Source organism: Sarcophilus harrisii, chromosome 5 (genome assembly GCF_902635505.1).
Source record: "Sarcophilus harrisii chromosome 5, mSarHar1.11, whole genome shotgun sequence".
In the NCBI taxonomy this organism is placed as follows: Eukaryota; Metazoa; Chordata; class Mammalia; order Dasyuromorphia; family Dasyuridae; genus Sarcophilus; species Sarcophilus harrisii.
This window is the reverse complement of record NC_045430.1, coordinates 49,834,709-49,853,260: the sequence shown is the minus strand read 5'-3', so window position 1 is coordinate 49,853,260 and position 18,552 is coordinate 49,834,709. Positions and strand designations below refer to the sequence as shown.

General features: G+C 34.3%; 1 protein-coding gene across 7 annotated transcripts in view; it reads right to left on the bottom strand.

Annotated features, from left to right (window-relative positions):
* PPP1R12A (protein phosphatase 1 regulatory subunit 12A) overlaps positions 1-18,552 on the bottom strand; it is a 158,277-nt gene that overhangs the window by 97,580 nt on the left and 42,145 nt on the right. For all 7 annotated transcript variants that reach the window (XR_004229620.1, XM_031938713.1, XM_031938712.1 and 4 more), the window contains exon 2: positions 452-582. Coding sequence is in view for 6 of the 7 variants with exons in the window: in XM_031938713.1 (XP_031794573.1) it covers positions 452-582 (131 nt within the window). In the remaining variant the exon portion in view is untranslated. The remainder of the gene's footprint in view (positions 1-451; positions 583-18,552) is intronic.

Sequence of the window (18,552 nt, the reverse complement as noted above, 5' to 3'; positions counted from 1 at the left end):
ATTTTCAAATCTGGATCACCTTCTTTTCCCCCAAAATAGCCTAGTTAAAAACTGATAATTAAATTCCCCATTAATGCAGGGATTATAGATGGGCAAGTAAATCAAGACCTGAAAAGATAAAATAGGTTAACACTATAGTTTTCAGAAAAAATTTAAAAGGAAATCCATAAAATAGTTAATATTAATATACTAAGTTATATGTAAAGTACATTCCACTTTGTAAGAAAACACACTTCACAACATTTGAGAGATGATGAAACTAAAATATAAATCTGTTGATCTAAGAAAATTCTCAATTCAGGAGAGTTAGCTCCCAAGATCAAGTTAATACCAAAGAGTACAACGAACTACCTTAGATTACATACGGATTCTTATGAAACCTCAGGTGGCCTTTAAAATACCAACAATATATTAATGTCAAATTAACATAAAGAACACAGAACTAGCTTACTCTGCTATATCAAGATATCCACAGGAAGCAGCTGCATGTAGTGGTATCCAGCCCTCGTTATCAGGTTGATTAATATTTGCTCCATTTTCCACCAGAAATTTCACCATATCAACATTATCATCAATGCATGCCTGAAAATGAAACAGAAAGCATTATTAAAATTCTGTTTCAGATGTTAAAAAACAATGGTTCAGATACTACACCCAATTCCAGAAATCACCTCCAAAGACTTTTTTAAGTCTTATTTCCCTTACTCTAGCTTCACTTACCTCTATTTGTAGTAATTATTCTATGATCAAATAATTAAGGTTATCATTTTTGAATCCTTGTTCCTACTAATCTTGCACCATTCTTTAATCTTTAATCCTTTATACAATAATCATAATAATCTAATTTAATTGGTGTTATTCCTAACCTAAGATAGAGTTATGACTTACTGAAGTAATGAAATCATGCTGGCTTGAGTGAATAATTTTATAATTTTAGTTGAGTATTCATTAGGCAATTCTTTCCTCATTCTCCACATCAATTGTTCTAAATCTTCTTCTCTATGTTCAGCTTCTTGAACACAGTTCCCACCCCCCTACAATGACAGCACTCTCCTACTTCACTGAGGATATTAGACCCACATAGTTAGAGATCCTTTAAATCCCTTTCTCAAAATGTCCAAACTTTCTTTTGCCCAAACTCAGAGGAGAAAATCCCATACTCTGCCAAGGCTGCTTCCTGTTTTATTCCAAGATCATGCAATTTCCATCCACCTTATTATTGCCAAAATAATCTTCCTAATGCTCAAAGGAATTTCCTTGATCAAAAACTTTCAGCTACATATGCGACTCACCCCATATTAAACTTCCAAGTTCCTCAAACATTTTCCTGCTTTGTTTTTATGTTTACACCCTTTTAAGTAGCTGCTATTGCTGTGCAATTGTTTTTCAGTTATATCTGACTCCATTTGGGGTTATTCTCATTTCTTGCTCCAGTTCATTTTACTGAAGAAACTGAAGCAAATAGATTTAAATGACTTGTCCAAGGTCATACTGCTATTAAGTGTCTAAGGCCACATTTGAACTCAGGAAGATGAAGTCTTCCTAACTCTAGGCCTGCCGCTTATCCACAGTGCCACCTAGCTGCCCCTTCATATATAGTCGACATTTCATTAACATTTATTGAATTGAATTTCCTAATCAAACTTAATAATCTACTTTTATTAGCAAAGTGATTCCTTAGAGACAGAATGAGAAGGGGATTGGAGCTAAGGTAGCAAGTAGGAAGCCAAACTAATTAGACTATGACAGTGGTCTTGGTCTTTTTTGATAGGCTTGCAATTTAATTTCTAAAATATGAGTGGAATATTTTATATTTATCCCTGTTAAATTTGATCTCTTTCTAGATTATTTTGGTTTTGAGGTATTCCCCCTAATCTTGTGTTATTTTAAAATATGATAACTGTTTTTGTGTCTTCATTTTAAATAGAATCTTAGTAAATATTACTGGAGGCCTCCTGATTTTTTTCTAATAATCACTCTTTTGGTCATAATGAACCAATTGTTAATATTATCATGAGAACTGACTGAAGGCACTGAAAAATGACATGCCCAGGATCACTTGCCTATTATACAATTCTGTATATTGACACAAAATCTGTCAGTAGCTCATGTTAAAAATTCCTAGGGCTTTCATTTAATCAAATGAGTCACTGTAGCATGGTTGCTAAAAAGCTGCATAAAGAAAAGCACGATATTTCAATCACAGGAAAAGAGTCTTATTGTGTTTCATAATGTTCAAACCATTTTAAAAGGAAGAGTCTTGACAAAATAGAAGTGATCAGGATAAAGGATCTTAAAATGATACAATGTAAGAAACACGTGAAAGAATTTTAATTGGCTTGGAGAAAAGAATAGAACTCCTCGGATATTTGAAAACCATTAATATGTTCTTTCTAGCACCTGGGGTGTAAAAGGTGGGACTGATTTAAGGAGATTGCCCTCTTTAATTTTGTCAATATTATCGCCCCCTTTGATTTTGTCAAAGCCATCTTGTCATCCATTTTTTTTTTCCTTTTGCTGTCTCCGCTCCTAAGTCCTAAGAAATCCTTGATTAAGTGTTTGTCTTTGGTCTAAAAGAGTTGACCAAATGACCATTCTTTTAAACAACCTGCTGGCCTTCTTAATAAAACGATTCAATTGCTCTCTACCACCCCTCCATATAAAGGATGACATATTTCGTATCATAAGAAATGAAGAATTTCCCAAATAATGAGAAGCTTAACAATGGTGACTACTGTCTAAGTAGTTAGCTAGTAAGTCAACTAAAAAGTACTCAAGATTAAATGACCATCTATTGCAGATATTATTGAAGAGATTTCTTCAGTTTTTGGAACATTAGACCAAAAGACCTCCAAGATTCTTTGGGATTCTACAATTCTAGGCTTCATCTTAGTTTTATTTAAGTGGTTTGTCAAAACACACTAATTTCTTTTGTAAGAATTCTGCATCTAGGGGTCTGCTCCTGAGGCACCCTGAATATATTCTATCTACTATTCTATCTCCTAACTCTTTCTTTTTTTTATATAGCATTTTGTTTTTTCCTCAGTCACATGTTAAGAAATTTTTAAGCATTCATTTTTACAAGAAGGAGTTTCAATTTTTCCTCCCTTCCTCTCATTTGAAAGTGTAGGCAATCTGATAATAGTATAATAGTTTATACATGTGCTATCAAGTAAAATATATTTTCCTATTAGTCCCAGTTGTGAAAGAAACAGGTCAAAAGAAAAAAAATTCTTCCTCTTTCAAAAATCTTAAGCCTTTATTGCTAAGATTAATTTGGGCCTGGTCATAGGATTTACAGTAATAATATTATTTCACATTATATTATAGTTTGCAAAGTATTTTCCTCATAACAACTCTATATATAAATATTCCCATTTTACAGAAGAGGAAACTCAGACTTTACTAATAAAGCTGTATGCTAATTACAGTAATGCTTTTGTAAAAAGAAAAATAAGTATGGCATAGCCAAATTCTTCAAGATTTTAAATAAATGTGAAAAAAAAACCAACAAATTACTATAATAAAATGTACTGTTTCTTTGATAAGTAATATTATGTTTTTTAAAAGACTAAAAATGTTACAACGTATAGACAGAAGATGGTGCTCTAAACAAATAGAAATAATAAATGAGACAACTCTCAAAGTTTCAGAGGAAATACATTGATATTTGTATATTATACTCATAAAAAATTCTAGCTCCTAACTTTCTTCAGACAGCTTAAGAAATAAAGATCACTTTAATTTTCTAATGCAGTATTGTCTATCCTTAATTTTCTTGTCATCCCTACATGTAATCCCCGAGTTGGTAGGAAAAAAAGGCTTCTGTGATTATGAAACCCTCATATGTCAGGAATGGATAAGTATAAACACACACACACACACACACACACCCTTACCCTTCTTACCAACACAGTGCGGCTGCCATAGATTTAAATCCTAAGGCAATATTTGGGCGTCCAGGGCATAAGAGCCTTATGCTATGTCTAAAGCATAAAGCTATGATGCATGAGAAAAGAGAAATCAAAGGGAGAGGAGAAACTCAAACAAGTATGTCCCCCCATTTTGGTCACTGTTTTCCACAGCTCAGGCTATGACAGAAATAAAAACTTGCAGCACTAGTTGCTAGTCCTTAAATTCCAGAACTACACCAAAGGAATATGGTTGAATTAGAAAAATGCATTTAGCTAACAGATGAGAATGGAAAGGTTGTTCTGTATTTTGAGTGAAGATTAAGATTTGCAAAACACTTTTGTCATAATAATCCTGAGAATGAGACAATGCAAGTAATCTATCATTTCTAAGAAACTTAATGTTTTCTGTTTCAGTTTTTCTTGGGGTCTTTAGGAGCAGCCTCATTTCAGTTCAGTAATCACCACAAGTACAGCCAGGTGTTAAAGTCCAAATTCTTTATTATCACTTTCAATGTCTTGTCTCCTTTTCTGGGGTCTGGTTAGCTTTCTTATAGTACGGATCCTTTATTATTTCCTTCCAGGGGCTGGGCAGCTTTCTGGAGAGCCTTTCAGTCTGGCCTTGGTCTTAGTGGGGGAAGTGCAGGAGTCCAGGCCAGCCACCAGGAAGATCGAAGATGGAACTGAATTTCTCCCCTTGGTTCTGAGAACTTAAGCTCCTGCCGCCAGTCCTTTGCCTTCTCTCCAATTGTCTCTGAATCTCCCGGCTGAGGCTTCTAGCTTATATGCTCCACACTGAGTACAAACCAATTATTATATTACTAGGAAACCATTATTTGTTGTAGGATTAAATCAATGCTAAACTAGATTTAACCACTATCTCCTCAATTCCACTTAGTACCTTGTTTCAAGTTCTGGCCCATAACATCTCCTTGTAGAATTAAATCAATCATACTGAACCATGCTAAATTAGATAACTATTGTCTCTATCAATTCCACTGACTTGGTACCTTGTAAGAATCCTTTGTTTCAAGTTCAGAGTTCTGGCCCATAACAGAAAGAGTATTAACTTTGAAATCAGAGGGATTGAATTCCAACCCTGCCTCTGAAAACAATGCCAATATAATTTTGGACAAATCATGTAGTCTGAGAATCAGTTTCCTTATTTGTAAAATGGGTTCAGTTAAATGGCCTTTAAGATCTGTTCCAGATTTAAATCTGATCCATGATCTGGTGAAGGGACTTGCATAGGACCATAAAGACCTGTGTACAGGAGCACACATTTAGGGTTATGGTCTTCCAACACACTTAAGCAAATAGGCAGGAAAGGGCCAGACTAGGGAAAGGAACTTTGGAAGAGTTAGTTTTATTGCTTCAACCCACAAATCTAATTAAAGATTCCAATGAAATAATAAGACAAAGTAAACAGGACGGGGGGGGGGGGGGGGGGGGGGGGGGGGGGAGTTTGAAAGCATCACTCTTTCAATGCTGGGGGGAGAAGGGAGGGAAAAAAGAATATACATTTAAAAAGTGCCTTCACATATTTCTTTTGCTAGGTATTCATTAAAAAATGAAAATACTGGCCCTCAGGGAATTTAAAATTTAAGGGGTGAAAGTGAAAAGGAAAAGAACATTCATACTTCAAAAATATATCATTTTTTTTGTCATTGTAGCACCTTCTTTATCAAGGCAGATATATAACCTCTTTTAACTTAGAAAATAGTCTTTGAAAACCAAAGCTTAATGAACAGAGCAGCTGACATAATGGTGAGTGAGTCTCCCCAACTTAGCTAGGCTGCTCAGAAAATAGACATGTACATCACCAGATCCAGAAGATGGAGAAAACCTTCCAATTGATAATGATGTCAATAAGAATAACAAGTTAATAAGAAAATTTAATAAAGTATTTCAAGTGTTTTGGTTTTATGCTATTATCATTTCTACATATACTCTTCCCTTCTCTACTTTTCAGAGCTCCATCTCATGAAGTGAACTAAGTAGTTTTACAAAACAAATTCACCAAAAATAAAATAAAATAAAATAAAAACTCACCCACCATGCCTGATAGCAAATATAACATTCTATAACCATTATGTAAAGGACACAGCAGATACATCTCAACTCTTTTATAGTGTGTCAAGATGGGTCACTACCATGATCTGAAAAATAGGGAAATTAATGGCACCTACCTTACAAGGTAATTCTATATAAATTGTAGCTATTATTATTATTATTACTTGAATAAAGTACTATATAAAGTGCTATAAATTCTAGCTGTTATAATTATTATTACTTGAATAGTTCAGAATTATAGAATCAGTCCAAAGAAAAATCACATATACATAAAAGGTGACGACACCAAGAGTTTGTATCTCAAGAATGTAACATAAGTCTGAAAGATTTTGAAACTGGGAGGAGAAAGAGAATGAGGACAAGAAGGAGCAAAACTCCTTAATTCTTAAACCATGGGTTGTGATCCCATGTGGGGTCATTAACTGTGTGGAATCAGGAAATTATGACCTAATATCAGTAAATGTTTGATCTGCATACCTACTTTATATACCTATATGCTTGAGGTTGCATAAAAATTTCTTGGGCAAAAAGGGGTCAACAGTTTAAGAAGCCTCAGGGTAGGGGAAGATAGCCCTGCCTTCCTGACTTAGTTTTTATTATAGTCTAACTTCACTGAATGCCAAAGACAACACTGAGGGCATTTTGGTAACTTGGTCTCTATTCAACTTTTGCCGCCCCCCCCCCCCCCCCCCCCCCGCCCTTTAGGGAACATAAAACCCTAATCAAATCTATAACAGTTGTTAAAAGAAATGTCTAACTTTTGAGTCAGATGTCGAGGACCATAGATTTCAAATATGCTTAAGACATTTCAATTAAAAGAATAAACTATTATCTTAGGTATGCTCCCTGGCGCACTGTGGTAGTTCACAGCACTTAATAATACAAGAAAAAAGATGTAGTTTTTCTTGTTAAAGAGAAACTTTCTAGCATTTTGCCTCAGCAAATTCAAATAGAGAATAGAAGAGGTGAGCCAGCTTTATCCAACAGCCTCATACATGCAACAGATGATTACAGACAGCAGCTAAGTGACCACAAAACAAAACAAAGACACCTCAATGGAGTAAGTGGAAGTTAGGCAGAGGCTTTGCAACATTTGGGGTATGAATTGCTATTCCTATATGTATACTATCCATATAGATCTCATGATAGTTATCTCTCTATTTATGTTCCCTATTCATATGTTTGCTTTCTTCATTGCTGGTATGGTAACACAAGAGCAAATAGATCCTATATATACATGGATTAGTGTGACAGAGAGATTTTTTTCTATCACTTTATCAGTTATAATCTTCAACTAAATGTAAATGTGTCCTCTAGCTGGTCAAAGTAAACATTGACAGAGGAGGTCCCACTTCAAATATCAGTTTATGTTCATAACTCTCAAATCTTTGACTCAGAGTATTTTAAACTTAAGATAAATTTTCCAAGAATTCAGAGGGGAAAGGAGGAGTAATTTAAGTGCTACAAGGTTTAATTAGGTATCCATATACATCAAGTTATATGATGAGCAACTAGTCACTTCTTTACTTTAGAGGCAAACATCATTATTTATTCAGACATTATTCAGAGAAAAGCAGAAGATATTATTCTGAAATAATAGGAATCACATGAGGATGTATTTGGTATCTCCTTCAGAAAGTACAGTATTGTGAAAAAGAACAATGCAGATGGAATAAGAAGACTTAGTCCCTTACTTTTTATTACCTGTGTGAACTTAGATAAGTCACTTTCAGTTTCCTCATCCATAAAATAAGGGCACTAGATAAAAGTGGCTTCTCTGGTTCCTTTCAGGTCTATATTTCCAACACCACCCCTAATACAATTCACCATTAGCTCCTATTGTTCAAAAATATTTCCTTTCTGCAGCTTCTATATTATAGATTCTAGAATTCATAGGATCAAAGGATCAGATTTGAAGTTGGAAGCACTTCTCCCTAGAATTTAACAGAAAAGCAATTTCTTTTCCATAATACAGTTTTCAAAATATTTAAAGACTATACGTCTCCTTCTTCATTTTGTCTTCTCTTTTTCAAGTGAAATAGTCTTAGTTCCTACAACTGATCCTCATATGAAAAGGCTTAATGACTCCTACTAATCTAGCTATACTCCCTTAGATATACCCCAATTTGTTAAGATTCTTCCAAAAATGTGGCATCCAGAGACAGATAAAACACTCCTGATAGGATAGGGACCTATCTCTCTCTCTCTGTCTCTCTCACTATATACTGAGATTGTGGTAGAATTTTTTTTAGCTTTAAGTCCTACTACTAAATCACTGCTTTAGATTTTTTCTTTTTAGTTCCAAATAAGCTGTCTACCCATACCTCCCCTAATATGCAGTTAAGTTTTTTTTTTTTTAATCCAAGTGAAGGCTTTTTACTTTTTCTTCATCTTTGCTAAATTTTATTAGTTTTGGCCCAATACTGTCAATTGTCATTTTAGTGATGCCTCTTTTCATGTCATTTGCAAATACAAATGCCATTAATGCCTCTGTACAAATCATCAGTTAAAATGTTAGAAAACAGAATCAAGGATAATTATCTGGAATATTCCACCATAGATCTCCCTCCAAGTTGGCATCAAGCCAATGATTAACCTTTGTGGGTCGTAATAACAGAACCAGTTTCAAATTAAATCCTTCCATCTTACCACAGGATAACATGCTATATACTTGGTTAGATAGTTTGGTGAAATCAGGTAAAGTCTTATCTAAAACAATCCTCTTATCTCCAGGTCCAATAACTATAAAAAACGCAAATAAATTCAGTCTGGCATGATCTATTCTATATGAAGTCATATTACATCTTATTGACTACCACATCCCTTTCTAAATATTTACAAACTATGTTTTTAATATATCCTGTAATTAAGACTTTTAAAAAGGATATTCTGTATAACTATAGGATGTTGGGGGAAAGTTGGCTAAATGCTCATATGGAAGGAAAAGCAAAAATCTAGGAATCCTAAAGGTTCAACAGGAGTCGGCATTATGACATGACACCTAAAAAAAAGCTAATGCCATCTCATATAAGAGCAGTTAGTTGGTGTAGCAGATAGACTGCCAGGCCTGGAATCATGAAAATTATTTCCCTGACTTCAAAACTGGCCTCAGACACTCATTAGATGTGTTTTCCTAAGCAAGTCATTTAACATTGTCTACCTCTGTTTCCTGATTTATGAACTGGAGGAAAAATGGCATTCCAGTCCAATATCATTGCCGAGAAAACATCAAATGGGGATATGAAAAGCCAGACACAACCGAAAATCTCATACAACATAAAAAAACCCCACACTTACTAGAAAAGAGGTGTGATAATTGCAGCTTTTAGTCAGCTGTCCAACTTTTAATTATGTTCTTGTTACACCACATTTCAGATGTAATTTCCAATGTCACAAATTTCAGGATGGGCACCAATAAACTAGCCAATAGAATGACCAGAAGAGTCACAATTAAGAATAAAACAGAATCTATGCTATATTAGCATTAATTGAAGGAACTGGACAAGGGAAGATTTGGAGACTTTTCACTGTTTTAAAATAGCAGGTGAGCTATCCAATAGAAAAGTTGATCTAATTCCAGAGGCCAGAATAGCCCAAAAGGGTCACCTAAAAAAATTCACAAGTTGCAACTAAACTATGTCAAGGTCTTTGACTTTCATGATTTTATATACTTTATACTGTCTGGAAAGATTTCCTAAATTTTTAAGTCACAGCACCTAGAGATATGCTTGGCACTTATGTTTAACTATCCTTTCTTTGAAACAATGCAGAAGAAATAGTTGTTTTCTAGGAAAAATAGAATTTGTAACATAAAGCCAGTTAAAAGAAAAAGATAACCCAGTTTCCTTTCCTCCACTGATGGTATAGAATTTTTATTCTGTTCCTCTCCAACTTTATAATTGAGGGTGAGGGGGTGCGATCAAGACCATGATCCTGAAGACAAAATAATGTTTTCATAACCATTAAATGTAGTTTAAAAAATTGATTCTGTTAATGATTATTTTGTTTTTTAACAAGTATGCTTTTAAGAAGTTTTAGTAGAAACGTTAATGACCCCAACAGAAAACATACATTGAGCCTGTTAGTATTAATTGTTTATAGAACAATCCTTTTGCACATTCTTAAAGTATACACAAAAAACTGGCAAGACATACCCATAAAAATATTGTTGCTAAGAGAATCAAAAGCTTACACATGCAGCACATTAAGAGACACATGACTAGTTGACTTAAAATATTTGACCAAATTTGGTCACTTTATTGTGCTGTATATGGAGAGAAACAGAACAGCTAAAATATACTTGCAAGGGTCTGAGTTTATTTTTTTTAAGTTTCTCATGAATCTGTATGAGTTATTAAATGTAAGAAGTAGTTGTATGAAAACAGTTGCAATTTATTTCCAGGTACATTGCTTTGCCAATTATAGTACTGAAACTAATGTAAAAAGCTGGCTTCATCAAACAGATAAGAAACAACTGCTCTACTTTAAAAGTTGTTACTTTACCAGCAAATTATTTCAAGGCTGTTCAAAATATTTTCTTTTCACCTCTTTTGGGATAAAAATCAAAAAGAATGGCATGAAACTGGAGAAAATAAAAAGAAAATAAAAGTAGTCATCATATGAAATAAGGATTATTCACTTAACTATTTCACAGTTTTAGTTGGAAATTTAAGAGAAAGAACATGTTCAGACACTGTAAAAACTCAACTTTAAAGGAAATAAATGTTTGATCATTACAAACAAATGAAGTAAGTAGAGCTGTGTATTTTGAAAGCCAATACCATTTTCTTCTTTATGTTAAGCCAAATTAAAAAAAAAATTCACTTCAAATGTTAGCCTATTAGAACATAGATTATTGATGAGGCTACCAGATTTTGGGGAGGAGGGTAAACAGACTCAAAACTCACATTTCTATCACTAATCATATCCATTAAAATGACTCTGCACTACATTTCCCATTCTACCTTCTTTAATATAAAAAATATTTTTAATATAACAATAAAAATACATCAAAAAACTCAAAAAATTTATGAGGGGGGAAAACTTTTCTATCTAAAAGTCACCTTCCTAGTTCTCTTTCCATTAACTTCTTTCAACACATTAAAAAAAAAAAAGACTAATAAAAAACATTGGAACTGTAAGAAAACAAATACAGTGGAGAGGACCAGGAAACATGGTGACAAAAAGAATGGGTGGAGAGAAATATTCCTTTCAATTTTCTTTTTGCTAAATATCCCTATGAACTAGGAGCAGAGTGGTGGAAAATAATGTTGTGCTACAAAAACAAAACAAACAAAAAAATCTTGCCAAGTTCAATTCAATAAGCATTTATTAAACACCTACATGTCAAGCATAGTACAGGTATTGGCAACTACTGACTGGAGAATTTATAAATTCTAATTAACTACAATTGGCACAGTGCCTGGCATATAGTGAGTAATAAATGTTTGTTGATTTGACCTGACCATAGTATATATAGTAAACAACTAAACTCTAAACTAAGTAGCCCAGACAGCCTTAAACTCGGGTGAATCCATGAAAGCAAGATCAAAGGTAAGGATCCAAAACCCTCTTTTATTGACAGTCTCAATGTCAATTAGCTACCAATGTCCTCTTGATATGATGAATCAGTACCTTCCATCCCAGATCTATTTTTTCCTAGTTCCTATCCTCAATATCTAGTCCTGATTGATATGTATATATGAGCACTGCAAAACCCTCCTCTATATTCCCCTCATTGGTCACCTAATGACCATGGCGCTCCCTGACTTTCTCAGCCCTGTGTTATCTTATCCTCACTAAAGTTTGTGGCCTATATTTTTAGTCAGTGTCATCTCATACTGCATGGGGTTTGTCGTTGGACCCATACCTCCCAAACATGCCAGTGCAGTCCTTGGAAATATTAGTTGTCCTCTAAAACCATGACTAAGAAAATTTAGTGGCCATAGTACCTAATTTACAAAACTGACAAATATAGAAAGCAAAAACTGTGAAACACTTGCTACAAAAGTAGCCCCACCCCAACCTTCTGCTCCTCAATTATCAACATAACTGGTGAGTTAAAGGAAATTAACACTTTTCTGAATACAGAACTTTGGTATTCAGAATCTTTCTGAGTCTGCACTTAAGACAACAGGTTCTTAGCATTTAGGGCTGGTAAACTTTGAAGTTATCTAACAGAAACTCTCAGTTTAAGAATGAGAAAAGTGAAGTCCTAATAAATGACTGATCTCATGACTCTAATTCCAGTACTTTCCCCACAATATCACACTGAAGTGGCATCATAGAATATATGTAACCTGTTTTCATTACTAGCTATGATACTGGGCAAAGCAATTACTTTTAGGCATCCATTTATTTACTTTCAGGTATAGATTACCTGAATGCTGCTCTCTCAATTATAGCACTTAAGCCATTTTAAGAAACTGGTTCGAGCATATAAGAAGGATCTTGCTGTTCTTTAAATCACTTCCTCTGCTGATAAAGCAGTTTATGATAAAGTAAAGTTTACTTCTTTAAAAGCGTTATTAAAGTAAACTTATTAAAAGGGCCCATTCAACCTTTTTGCTTTAGGGGACAAAGAGGGCAGAGAAATCCTTCCAAAATTTTCATTGAGAAGGGTAGCCAGGTAGCCATCTCTACTCATCTTGCTGCAGCACTCCTTTGGAATTTCTCCTTAAGTTTCCTCTCAGGTTCCTTATTTCCTGACCTTTTGCTTCTCAGCTTCCTTTTATGGATTGTCTTCTCCACTAGCATGTAAGCTTCCTTGAGGGGGCAGTTTTTATATTTTGTATTTGCCTCCTTAGATTTAGCACAGTGCCTGGGGACATAGTAGGCACTCAGTAAATGTTTGACACAATAAAGATAAATAACTGTGGAAGACTTACCAACTCTGATGACCAAAACCATTGCAGGGCATGATGATGAAGCTTGCCACCTACTTACTAATAGAGAGGAATGGGACTCAAAATACAGAATGAGATATACATTTTTGGACTTGATAAATGTAGGAACATGTTTTGCTTGACTATATTTACTATACAAGTTTTGCTTTTCTTGTTTCACCTAGGAAGGGAAAATAAAATGGGGAGAGAAAATAAAACTTAAAATCAAAATGAAATATTTTAAAGAGGAAAACAAAAATACTTTAAATAAATAAATAATATAGTCAAAGGAAAACACTTTCACGTCGTGGTTTACGTCCAAAAATGTGTATATCTATGGTCTTTGATCCTTGTCAAGAAGTAAATAACAACACTTTCTATCAATGATTCTCTAGAATCATGGCTGGTTACTGAATTGATCAGATTTCTTAGCCATTAAAAGTTCTTTTATAATGTTATTGTCGACCTGTGTATTGTTCTCTTGATTTTGCTTACTTGACTCTGCACCAATTCATATTACTGGGGATTCTCTGAAATCTTTTTCATCATTTTCTATGATGTTGTGACATTCCATTATGCTAATATAACAATTTGTTCCCTTATGCCCAAACTGATCAATAGTCCCTTTATGTCCGGGTGCTAAATGTTTTGTTGTTGTTGTTTTTAAATCTCCCCCCTCACTTCCATCCCCTCAAAAATCAGCAAGTCTGTTTTTGTTCCCAACTTTCCTCTTCCAAAATTCAAAATTATTCTCTCTTTCTATGTATTTATCTATTATAATTATCTTCTAATGTTTATTTATCTGGCCTAATTCCTGAAGTGAGGCTTTGTGCTGGGGACAAGTTTTGTTGTTTTTTTAGGAGGAGAAGGGGGAAAGAGTCACCCCTTGCACGGATCTTAAATAGGGACACTTGGAGTCTGCTCTCCTAGGGTTAGCACCCCTCCCTCCCAATCTCTGAGCTTCAAAGTACTAGATCTTTGAGGTTTTCTATGACTGCTCAACAGAGAGTAACTGAGAACTAAAAAGCCCACAAACCTAGATGTCTTGCTCTGAAGGATGCCAAATCTATACTGGTTACTAATACTCCCAGTACTTTCCAAAGTTCCCAATGTGGATTTCCTACCTTCCATGCTTTCTTAGGAGGTTTCTCTGTTCTTGCTGCTTACAGATATAGTCTTGCAGACTACAAGTATTATTCAACCATTACTATTTATGCTGAGGAGATACTGGTTTGTTTGCCTGATTACAGATACTGACTTTCCATGACAATCCTCTTTCCTATGGTCTATAAGTTTCTGACTTATTGTTTATGAAGTTCTAGGATGGAGAAATTTACTTACAGTAGATATCTTAATATTGGGGCTGCTATGATTTTTAGATTTAGGTTTGGTTTGTCTTCCTTAAGGTAGCTATATTGATAAAAAGAAGCATGAGCTTTCTTTTATAATTTTATGACATATAAATATACTTATATAATATATATTTATATTTTGTAATTATAAACACTATCAGCATACTTAAAGCATTTTTAATAATATTAAAATATTTCAAAATTTTGAATCTTAACAATGGCATATACCATACTACCCTCCTCACTTATACTTCAATAAGTGGATTAAATGTAGATGTTGAAAGAATAGACATAAATATATAAATGAGGGTTAAAATCCAGCTGATCATAAATTTGTGCAGTCTACCAAATATCAACTTATTGCTGAAAATCTGGATTTTAAAAGATTTGAGTTAAAAATCCTAGAAATGACAAGTAAATATATAATTCAGGGCTTCTTCCCTTACACTCGAAGGATCCCAAATGGGTCTGTGAGGATGAAGTGAGGATATACATGCATGTGGAAGAGACGAGAGGAGATTTTTAAATATATGCATATATCTGTATATATCTTTATTTTCATGAAACTATGTAACATGTCCTTCAATTATGAATGTAAAAAATAACCCTAATTCGGAAAACAGGCTTGTGCCACATTATCAGGACACAACATAGCTTAAGACTCTAGATCTAATTCAACTCTCATTTTATACTAAGGAAACAGAGGTGGGAGGGTGGTATTGGGTTTAAGTTATTTGCCTACTGATCCAAACCAATTAAAAGTACAGTTAAAAATTTGGAGGCCCAATGTACTTTCTAGTAAATTGTCTTTCTTCATCTGGGAGGGGAAAAAAAAGTCACATTCTATTCATCAGTAGTGGTATCAGTTTCTACTTTAAGACATTTTCAATCCTCATGTAAATAAGAGAATTTCTTTATCTGAATATTCTACTTCCCAACTGTGAAAAATTTATGCATATTGAATTTATATTATATACAAGTCTTATAAGTTTCCGTTATATACTCAATACAATAAATTCTTCAAACATAGAAAACCAACATAACAGAAAAAATGAGGATGTAAAGCAATATTGTAACTCAAGGTAAAATCCTAGCATAATAAACTTAACAGGTATTCAAATTTGTAGTTTGACTTCCAGTTATTTAGAATAACAGAATGCTTATTTAATAGACCCAGTATTATAGCAAATAATGTACTGGGCAAACATAATAGCTTTTTGAATGACTTTTGTTTGGGAGTGAGAGCAAAAGGTCTTTGGATGCCCAATCAAGTCAACCTGATTATTGAGATTATAAGGCTCACCACAGAGAAACAAGCCATCCAAATTTCCTGCAAGACCAACTGCAGTTCAAAAAGTTATCAAACTGTGCATAACCTTTGATCCAGCAGTGTTACTACTGGGCTTATATCCCAAAGAGATTATAAAGAAGGGAAAGGGACCTGTATGTGCACGAATGTTTGTGGCAGCCCTCTTTGTAGTGGCTAGAAACTGGAAACTGAATGGATGCCCATCAGCTGGAGAATGGCTGAATAAATTGTGGTATATGAATATTATGGAATATTATTGTTCTGTAAGAAATGACCAACAGGATGATTTCAGAAAGGCTGGAGAGACTTACACGAACTGATGCTGAGTGAAATGAGCAGGACCAGGAGATCATTATATACTTCAACAACAATACTATATGATGACCAGTTCTGATGGACCTGGCCATCCTCAGCAACGAGATCAACCAAATCATTTCCAATGGAGCAGTAATGAACTGAACCAGCTACGCCCAGAGAAAGAAACTTTGGGAGATGACTAAAAACCATTACATTGAATTCCCAATCCCTATATTTATGCCCACCTGCATTTTTGATTTCCTTCACAAGCTAATTGTACAATATTTCAGAGTCTGATTCTTTTTGTACAGCAAAATAACGGTTTGGTCATGTATACTTATTGTGTATCTAATTTATATTTTAATATATTTAACATCTACTGGTCATCCTGCCATCTGGGGGAGAGGGTGGGGGGTAAGAGGTGAAAAATTGGAACAAGAGGTTTGGCAATTGTTAATGCTGTAAAGTTACCCATGCATATAACCTGTAAATAAAAGGCTATCAAATAAAATAAATAAATTAAAAAAAAAAAAAAAAAAAAAGACCAACTGCAGTATCATGGCTATCTCCATGAAGTATAAGATTTACAAAGTGCAATATCCAAGATATGCATAAAGCCTTCCACTCACTCTCCTTCACTCCTAACTCCTTCAACTTCAACCAGATTAAAAAAAAAAATCCAACAGATCAAATTCTTATTGGGGAATTAAAACAAAAGTCATAGTGATTTAATTTTTTCAGATCAGATCAACACAGGAAGACAGAGTTTGGTGGACATTGGGCAAAGCACTGAAATCCAATGAGAGATATAAAATAAGATAAGAGGAGTTCTAAGTTACAGATTCAGGAAGAATGGAGGAGGTACCTATACTTAAAGATGGCAGGACAAGAGAAAAAGAGATATTGGCTGTATTCTGAAAGAAAACCAACTAGAAGCAAGCAAAGGCACATGAGTGAATCAGGCTCTCAGTTTCAACATCTAACCCAGCTTGCCAAGGGATAATCAGAGCAGGAATCCCAGACACCAAGAGAGAACCTATAATTTGATCATTCTGAACAAAGAGTTTTTCAAGCTGGTTGATAGGGGCCAAATATAGTAGCATTCTGTTTTTGCTCAGCACTAAATCTACATTATAAACTTTCAGAAATCAGACGAGAGAGGCAGCAATCACTTTGTCCTGGATTAGAGCATTCTGGAAAAAACAAAGGATTGCAGATTCCAATCTGTCTCTAAGATCACAAAACTCATTCCTTCAGGAATGACACAACAGAACAAGACTAGACTTTCCCTCCAGAACTACACAAAATCAGGCTCTATCAACAATTCTAAAGTCAGAAAGTATGTCAGAAAACCGAGCACATACAAATTTCTCACAATAAAAGGCTATCAGGGATATTCAAGACAAAGCACCTTTGGGAGGGGGAGGGGAGTAAGAGAAAAAAATTATTCCAAAACACCAAAAAGCAAAACGTCAAAGAAAAGTATAGATCGGCGGCAGCTAGATGGTACAGTGGATAGAATACCATACCTGAAGTCAGAAGGACCCGAGTTCAAATCTGGGCTCAGACACAATACTTCCTATATGTGGGATCCTGGGCAAGGAAGGGAGGAAGAAAAGGGAGGGAGGGAGGGAAGGAGGGAAGGAAGAAAAAGTATAGCTTGGGCAAAAACCAGAATTCCTGAAAGAGATAAAGCAAGAGTTTTTAAGTTTAAAGATTAAAAGAGAGCACTTAGAAGAGAAAAACTGGAAAAGAAATGAGAGCTATGGAAGAAGGAATTGGCACGAGAATTAATAGGTTGTTAGAAGAGATAGAATAAGTAAAGGAAATATAAGATAGCTTGGAGCAAAAACAAGTGACTTGGAAACACATTGAGGAGAAATAAAATTAAGAGTAGATATTCCCAGGAATATTATAGCCAGGTCAAGGAAAAAAAAATATTGCTTAAGCAGTCAAAATGAAAGAATCCAAGTACCAAATAGTCACTGTCAGAATCATACACAATTTAAGTTCAACAATGTTAGCAAATATTGGGTTAAAAACATAGATAATGTAATCATAAAAATGAAAATCATGCTAATGGTTAAAGGTTAGAAGATTTAGCTGATACTAGATGATGGAATCAGGGGTCTTAAATGATGTAATAATGGCTTTCTCCTTTCTAGAGAGTCTCCTTGAATATTAATCTATTAAAATTCTGCCCATAGACACTAATACATTGTTGGTGGAGTTGCGAACTGATCAATCTCATTTTATTTATTTATTTTATTATAGCTTTTTATTTACAAGATATATGCATAGGTAATTTTTCAGCATTGACCCTTGCAAAACCTATTCCAACTTTTCCCCTCCTTCCCCCAGATGGCAGGTACACCAATACATGTTAAATATATTAAAATATGTTAAATACAATATATGTATACATATCCATACATAAACTGATCAATTTTAAAGAACAATGTAGAACTATGCCTAAAAGGGCTATCAAATTGTGCATAATCTTTCATCCAGTAAGGGCCTATCCATCAGTTGGGGAATGGCTGAATAAGTTATGTTATATGAATATTATTGTTCTATAAGAAACAATCAGCAGGATGGTTCCAGAAAGGCCTGGAGAGACTTACATGAACTGATGCTAAGAGAAATGAATAAAGCCAAGAGAACATTGAACACAGCAATAAGAAAATTATGTGATGATCAATTCTGATGGACTTGACTCTTTTCAA